The sequence below is a fragment of the Pollicipes pollicipes genome, unplaced genomic scaffold (genome assembly GCF_011947565.3).
Source record: "Pollicipes pollicipes isolate AB1234 unplaced genomic scaffold, Ppol_2.1 Scaffold_6138;HRSCAF=7277_pilon_pilon_pilon, whole genome shotgun sequence".
In the NCBI taxonomy this organism is placed as follows: domain Eukaryota; kingdom Metazoa; phylum Arthropoda; class Thecostraca; order Pollicipedomorpha; family Pollicipedidae; genus Pollicipes; species Pollicipes pollicipes.
The window spans coordinates 34,985,700-34,994,128 of NW_023596818.1; the positions used below are offsets into that span (position 1 = coordinate 34,985,700).

The 8,429-nt window shown below is 61.3% G+C and overlaps 1 protein-coding gene across 1 annotated transcript; it reads left to right on the top strand.

Moving 5' to 3' along the window:
- Positions 1-1,682: 1,682 nt before the first annotated feature.
- On the top strand, positions 1,683-8,053 carry LOC119105615 (nascent polypeptide-associated complex subunit alpha, muscle-specific form-like). The gene is made up of 2 exons (XM_037229073.1): positions 1,683-5,846; positions 7,924-8,053. Exons 1-2 carry the CDS (start codon positions 1,723-1,725, stop codon positions 8,051-8,053), a joined length of 4,254 nt encoding a protein of 1,417 aa, XP_037084968.1. The 5' UTR covers positions 1,683-1,722.
- The last annotated feature ends 376 nt before the right edge of the window (positions 8,054-8,429 follow it).

Below are 8,429 nucleotides of genomic sequence, written 5' to 3' on the forward strand. Positions count from 1 at the left end.
GTCCGCCTGTATTGATCAGCGTGCCGCACAACAATGTATTGATCCGGTGTGAGAACCTGCGTCATGAGACAATTTTCCATGACATTGTGGACACTGTCAAATCTTTAATTTCCGGACCTTCTCCAGCCTGTACGGAAAGCCGGTTGCTGCAGATACTATTTTCGTATGGTGTGCATACAACTGAGGTTATCTTAAGGCCGCGTGGTTTCGTGCTGAAGGCTCGTCTCTCTTCTGCAGCTGTTTTCTGTTATATTTGTGACGCTCTTATTGTAGTCCATTTGCCAAGGGTACGGCAAATCTGTGTGGATCTCCTCTATTGAACGGCCGGCTCTCGCGGAGGCTCTAAGTCCGCATCAGATCTTCTCCCTGGAACAGCAGCGCCGACTGACGCTGGCGTAGATGTCCCGGACTAGCTCTGGCGAATCTCAAGAGGGGGCGTTGCGCCATGGCCATCCCAGGACGACAGCAAAAACTGTGCTTCTTTCCGGCTCAACCTCTGGATAGCTAGCGTCACGTTGGGAACTTGCTCCTCCCTCAGATATGACCGTGAGCCCGCTCCCTCGCGTGGCTGCCGACCTGTTCCGAGCCGGCCGGATAAATGGTTCTTGGCTAAACGAGCCAACGTTTCGAATGTCAGTACCTTCACATGAGATTCTGAAGCCATTGCTGCCATTGTCATAGCCAAGCCATTGCACTGTCGCACGCCATCACTCTGTATTGACAGCTTCGCCGGCTGCTGGAGTTTGACATTTCGTCCGAAGATTGAGCCTGTCACACAAGAGAACATGGACTGGGGAACGAATGCGACGCTGGCCCAATCACCCTTTACGAAAATTAAGCGGCTATCCTGTGGCGTTTTTCACTTATCTACCTTCCTTTCTATGAGTCTTCATTGCATCAGAACGCGAAAACGTCTTTTATTTCCGTAACTGAGCCGTGATACCAAGTGAGGCAATTAAATGCTTTTGTCATGGCGATGGTAAAAGTGTCGTACAACGGATTCTATTTCCGTGTTGCAGACATTTCACAGCCCTGTTCAAGTGCCGCAGAACTGTGCCAGACTCCGTTTCTGTGTCACAGAGGTGCGACCGCCTCTGGTCCTGCCACACAGAAGTGGGGCAAATCCCGCTCATATACCCTTGGAACGACATCACTACCCGGAGCCAGAGGCGTGAAACAGACCCCGTGTCTATCCTGCAGAGGGCCGGCGGACCCTGCTCTTGTCCCGCAGGCTGTGACAGGTCCCATCCCTCTATTGCTGACGTGTGACGGCCCGTTTTTCTGTGCTGCAGGTGCGCAATGGCGGCGCGTGGCCCGCTACGGCGCACGGGCAGCCTGGACAGGCCGGGCAGCGAGGAGCGGCGCAGCGTCTCCAACATCCGGCAGCAGTTCGAGGCAGGCCGCGCCACCAAATGCCGCAACCTCAGCGACCCGGAGAGTCTGCAGCGGCAACCGGTGCGGCCGGCGGCAGGGCCGGCGCTCAGCCAGACGCACCACAAGTACCTGGAGCCGCCGGCCACGCTGCGCGGCCGCGGCGTACCGCTGCCTGGCATGCAGCCGCTGATGCGGCCCGGCGGCGCGCCGTCGGCTGACCCGCTGGCGCTCCTGCGCGCGCGGCCGACTGGCCCGCCGCCGCCGCCGCTGAACCCGCTCTCGGCCTCGCAAGTGCTGCAGGGCACGCGGGCAGCGCGTGCCGCGCCCGTCGCCGGCCACAGCGAGGAGATGCTGAGCTGCATCACCAGGAGCGTGACGTCCATCGCTCAGCGCAAGCGTCACCACTCGAACCCGACCGGCGCCGCGGACGCCGCGCCGCCGCTGGCGTGCGATGACCTGCGACGGGGGACGGCCGCGTACCCGACAGACGGCCGGGAGCTGGCGAGGCAGCTGCTGAATCAGGGTCCGCGGTACTTGTATGCCGGCGCCGAATCGCGTCAGGACGCGGTGCCAGATGGTGCGGCATCGCTTGGAGCTGCCACATCGCCGTTGCAGACCGCTGCCCCAAACACCGGAACTTTTTCTGGCTCTAGCTCCACTGCTGGGAAATCGTTCAGCAACATATTCTACCAGGTTGCCAACCTGACGCCGAAGGGTCAGCACCATGACGTGTCCAGCGTCCCTTTCGTGACCACGGAGCAGCTCGTTTCTGTCGGACCGGAGACGCCATTCGCGTATGATTCACTGCGCAAGGCGACGCCGCTAGCCCAGCCGGTGCAAATCACGGATCAGATGCAGAGCTCGGTGGGAATCGGCTCACACCTCAGCGGAGAAACATCCACTTCAGGCTTTCCAATCGCAGGCAAACTCGGCCCATCGAACAGCAAAGCTGTGGAAACCGTTCCAACAACGCTACGGCCATGCGTCGTACCGAGCTCCTTCTGCTCGGCGGCCGTGCCGGGGCCGCCGTCCGGCGCCCGAGGGAGCCAGGCCTGGCAGGGGCGGCGGCGCGGCTCGGACCCTCCGGCCACGCCTGCGCTCACCGGCAGTCAGTCCTTCCCCCGGCGCTCCTCCATCACCAAGCTGGCGCAGCGGTTCGAGGGCCGGCCGATGACGCCTCATGCCGCGCCGGACCCGCTCGGCTCCTGGCCCGCCGCGGGTCAGGCTCCCTCCAGCGGGACGGCAGCCAAGCCGGCCAGGCCCGCCTGGCAGCTGATGTCTGCAGACGACGATGCGCGCCTCAGCGAGGCCCTGGCCCCGCCGGCTGTCGCTGCAGACTCAGGGCTGAGCACGGCCGCCGCTCCCCCACAGCGCCGGGTGAGGCACGCCTCCTGGACCGGTGGCGGGACGGCGCAGCCGCGCGTCATCGTGCACAAGATCAGCCTTGAGGCCACGCCGCCGCCGGGGCCGTCCAGTGACCTGAAAAACGAGACGGTACATGCCGCAAAGTCGATGACGACAGAGGCGGCCCGAGAAGATAGAAAACTGGATGTGGACCGAACATTGACGGTTCAAGATACGCTTCGTGACGCTCGCCTGGAAAACGTTCAGGCACCCGTGGAAGCTTCAGGCAATGATAAGTCGTCCCCGCCCACACTAGAGTTCCCGCCTCCTCCACCCCCACCGCCGCCGCCCCCGCCTCCACCCCCGCCGCCGCCGCCTCCGCCAGGGCCGAACGGCAGCGAGCTGCCGAAGCTGCTGATCCCGCTGACGGACACGGCGGCCGAGCTGGACGGCGAGGGGGCCCGTTCGCCGCGCCAGTACACGGGCGTGCGTCTGGCGGCCGTCACCGACGCCATCCTGCAGGACCGCATCGCCAGCCTCAGCCCCGTGGCGCCAGACAAGACGGCCGCCGAGCCCGGACAGCAGGGGCCGAGCTCGCCGCAGTCGGGTGTCGGGAGTGGCGCCGACAGGTCAGAGTCGCAGCATGCGGCCAGCGCCGGAGACCGGGCGGACCGGCGGGCACGCGGGGCTGATGCCCCGGCCGGCGGGCTGCACAAATCCAAGTCCGCCGGGCAGGCGGCGGGAAGGGTTTCTGCGATGGCCGACAGATGGAACCCGAATAGGTGTGACGGAGCATGTCCCGCGACGGAGGTCATGTCGTCAGCTGCAAAGGGCGCCCCAGGGCAAGATAAAGCTCGGCCGGCTCACGGCGGCGCGCACCCGCTGGCTAGGCAGTGGAGTCAGCAGGCGGTGTCTGTGGACGAGTCGAGGACGATACCGGTGGCCTTCCTCCGACGGGGCACGTCGCCCGCGACGACTGCCTCCAGCGCCGGAACGGACTGTCGCGAGCCCTCGAGAGTGGTTGAGGTTCGGCGAGACACGGCGCCCGAACAAACCGAGAGAAGGGGCGCTGGAAACGAACGGGCACCCCAGCCTGCGGTCTCTCTTCAGGGAACAAGCTCGCAGACGACGGCACCATCGACGTCAGGTCCCTCGGCGCAGGCATACGCCCGACATGCGGTGCTGTCTCCGACCAGAACGCTTCCGCTTCAACAGGAGGCCGTGGAGTCTAAACACCCAGCCCGAAGTCACCTGAAAGGGTCAGAGGCTTTCATCACTCGGCAGCCTGGTGGGATGACCAAGGTCTGCGGGAATGATGGACAGCAGACCCACATGTTGGACAAGAAGGGGGAGGAGCTGCAGGCGCAGAAAAAATCTGGACAACAGCAGCAACTTCAAATGCAGCAGCAGTCTAAGCAGAGACAGCGACTGCAAGATCACCAGCAGACCGGGCAGCAGCAGCAACAGCAGCAGCAGGAGCAAAGTGCACCGGTTATTCAAACTGTAGCAAGAAATGCGCAGATGTTTGGTGAGTTATCGCCGGTGGTACTCAAGCGTGGCACATCAGTTGACAAGGTCAGAGCTGGTCAGGAGGAGCCATCCCAGCCGGTGTCAGCAGATCAGCACGACTTCTTCACACGACAGCACTCTGCCGAGCCCCACCCGCCTGTGGGAAGTCAGCAGCAGCAGACAGCACGGTCGTTCCTGCCTGCTTCGTCAGTGCGAGAGCAGCTTCCGCCAACATCCCTGGCAGGTGTTCAGAATCCGATGTCCCACACAGCACCGCATGCTCCGCCGTCGGGGGTAACGTGTCCTGTGCGCCGCGAGGTGCACGCAGAGCACCAGCAGTCGAGGAGCTCCGCAGAGCACCAGCAGTCGGGGAGCTCCGCAGAGCACCAGCAGTCGGGGAGCTCCGCAGAGCACCAGCAATCGAGAAGTTCCGCAGAGCACCAGCAGTCGAGGAGCTCCGCAGAGCACCAGCAGTCGAGGAGTTCCGCAGAGCACCAGCAGCCGAGGAGCTCCGCAGAGCACCAGCAGCCGAGGAGTTCCGCAGAGCACCAACAGTCGAAGGGCTGCACAGAACACCAGCAGCCGAGGACCTTCGCAGAGCACCAGCAGCCGAGGAGTTGCGCAGAGCTGCAGCAGCCGAAGAGCTCCACAGAGCACCAGCAGTTGAGGAGTCCCGTGGAGCACCAGCAGTCGGTGCCTCAGCCGCCGGCGGCTCACGAGGAGCCTTCGACAGCGGCGTCTGAGCCCGTTCAGCCGTCCCTACCACCGGCAGCGGCCTCCGAGCCCGCCCAGCTGGCCCTACCGCCGGCAGCAGCGCAAAAGGGCCAGCCACTCCAGCAGGTCGGTCAGAGGGCGGCCAGAGCTGAACGCCGCAGACACCGGAGCAATACCGCTACGGACACCGAGACCGGGCCTCCAGTGTCCGAATGGGACAGCACCCCGCCAGGCGACGAATGGGAGTCACCGCCCGCGACTGAAGCACCGCCTCACGTGGCGAGTGAGGCTGCCGTGGACGAAACTGTGGTGGCCGCCACCTCCGCCGGCGTGCCTCCCCTCGTAGAGCAGAGCAGACGCCATCCTCCGGGTCTCGACCGCTCGGAGCCTGCAGTCACCGTCTATGCATCTACCAACGTGTCGCCCGGACCGCCCGCGGGCACGGAGCGGTCGACTCCGGGCTCTGCAGCGTGTCCTCCGAACACTGCGCTGAAGTTGACACCGGGAGCCAGCCTGCCACTGTACGTGCAGTCAGCATCGACCGCGACCAGGTCCAGCACGGCCCTGCCGCCCGAGGGGAGCGTGTCGTCGCCACTGTCGTCGCCACTGTCTCCGCCGCCGCCCCGACCTGAGTTGCCGAGCTTCCTCTCCAACGGCATGTACCCAGCCGCCGGGGCTCAGCCAGGGCCCTGGGGCGGGGAGTGCACCGCTCCCGGAGGGGAGCCCAACCCCGCCGTCCGTGCCGAGTCCTGGCCATCTCACGCCGCTGCGGAGAGAAGGTCCTTGACCCCTGACCTGCGGTGTGACCTGGTGTCTGACGGGTCGAGTGATCTCGGCCGGGAGCAGAGGTGGCGAGTGATGGCGGACGAGCGTACCCACCCGGCCAGCCGTGGCGCGCAGGCGCCGCCGCCCGCCGCACCGGGCCCGCCGCGCTGCGTCGAGGCCTCGCCGCCGCGCGTCAAGCGCGTCAGCTTCTCCCGGACGCTGCCGACGCGGGACGACCCAGGACCCGGAGCCGGAGCCGGACCGGGCCGGCGCGCCCCCAGAGGTCGACGGTCGGCCGCCGCAGGGCGACCTGGACAGCACCGAGCTGACGCCAGGTCAGTCAGCGCGCCTCCGCGCGCGCACGCGCCGCCCCCCCCCCCCCCCCCACACAAAACTACCCACACCCACACACAAACGCCTACCCACACCCACAGCACCAACCCACACACACCCACACCCAAACCCCCCCCCCCCCACACACACACATCTACGCACCGAAATCCCACAAGACCGTGACACAAACCTTTGATTCCTCTCCCTCACTCACTACCCTTCCGCCTTTTCCTGGCGCACGGGATAACTCAACCGTTGACGTGCGTGGAAGCTAAACACGGACCCGACCTGCATTCCATCTCATTAACGATTCTTCCGTCCTTCCTACGTTTTCACTCTCATGTAGACCCACGCACCACCTCACTCATAGACCCACGCACTACCTCACCCATAGACACATGTACTACCTGACCTATAGCTCCACGTGCTACTTCTTCATAGGCATAGCTCACTCAACTACAGACTTATCATGCACATTTATCCTTTTTGTCCTCCGCGCACCGGATCCTGCGCCTCTGTGCGTCTTGCCGCGTCGGATAGCAGTTTAATCGTAGCCAGTCATTAGAATGATATTTGCCCTCCAAATGTTCCGCCCTCACTCACTTTTCCTCGTTCTTGCTTGCCTTCCCCCGCTCACGCCGTCCCTCCCCCTCTTTCATGCAACACTCGCCTGCTAAACTCGGGCAACACAAGCATATCCATACTACGGCACGACATGTCCCGTGGGTTGAAACTCGGTACCTGAAGTTGACAGAGTGGTATCACGTCTTCCCTTCCCCACCATTTCAGTGTTGTAAAATGAAGTCTGCGCTCTCTTTCTCTCTCTCTCTCCTCGCTTCCTCTCTCTCCTCTCTCTCCCTCCTTCTCTCATCTCTCTCTCCCTCGCTCTCTCTCTCTACTCCCTCACCCTCACTCGCTTAGTCAGCTCTCTCTCTCCCTCGCGCTCTCCTCTCTCCTCTCTCTCTCTCTCCTCTCCCGCTCTCTCTCTTCTCGCTCTCTTCTATCTCTCTCTTGAAGCACTTAGTCATGCCCCGGGCTCAGCTGTGCGCGCCGGATAATCAGAAGCACGACACCGCTTCTCTTTTGTCATTAGCTGAGTTTAAACTTTACAATTAATATGCGGATGAGCTAGAATTGCCTTCATTACCAAGTTGAGGAAAAGGCCTTCCAAAGTGGGTACAGACTCGAATTAAGTTTTACCAGTAATGCAACTTTGTAAATGCCTTGATATTTTTCCTTGCAGCAATTCGTTCAAATAACGACGCCAGAACAGTGCGGTCCACTTCATCCGGTGCCTTGACGCATATGGCGCAATGTCTTGGTGAGACTACATTCGCAATATTTGTGTTTAACATTTGCCCATAGCCGCAAGGGTATATTTAAATGCGTCGCTCAGCACATGAATAGAAATAGGCTTAAACTGAGTGTTCTGAAGTTGACCATACCTTCCATCTGTAGGCTTCTGGGGCGCCGTGCAGCTCTGATTACTCTTATTAGATGTCTGGTTATTCGAACCTGCGAGGTCTTTGAGAAGCTATCCACGCATCTCGCCATTAATGCCTGGGTGTCTGTCAGACTTTCTGGTCTGTTTCCCTCATGTCATGTCATTGTCGGTATCCTCCTGCCACGCCTCCTGTACACCAACCACTCCTCTATCACACCAACGACACTTCCTCCACCACAGCCACGCCTCCTGCTCACAAGCCACGCCTCCTTCACACAAGCCACACCTCCTGCACACCTGCAATGTCTCTTTCACACCAGTCACGCCTTCTCGACCACAGCCACATCTCCTGCACACTAGACACGCCTCCTGCACGCAAGCCACGCCTCCTGCACACCTGCCACGCCTCCTGCATACCTGACACGCCCCCTGCACACCAGCCACGCCTCCTGTAACCTGCCACGCCTCCTGTCCCATCTGTCGCGCCTCATGCCCACCTGCCACGCCTCCTGCACACCTGCCACGCCTCCTGAACACCAGCCACGCCTCCTGCAACCTGCCACCTCCTGATGGTGATGTTTCGCGGCGGCGCCAATAATATTTGAAAATTGGCGTCGCGTTGTTTAGTTGAACGGCGCTGGCCATTTTGAATATTTTATTTTATCTTTGAAAGGTCGCCCACCTTAGCCGTTGCCTTGTGCAAGTTAGCGGTATCTCCGATTTACGATATCCTATCGATGTCTGAACCCTCTCCGTGGCGATATTATTTTGTATTGTCATGAGCTGGATCTTAATGCTGGCGTCTCAAGACATAATTGCCGTGTAAACAAGCTAAATCACTTTAATCGGGTAACCCAGTGGTTGATTGATATGTGACGACAGAATGACTAAGACAGTTTATTGATGTCCGTAATGGAATTATCCAAAAGTGGAGAAGTCATCGATT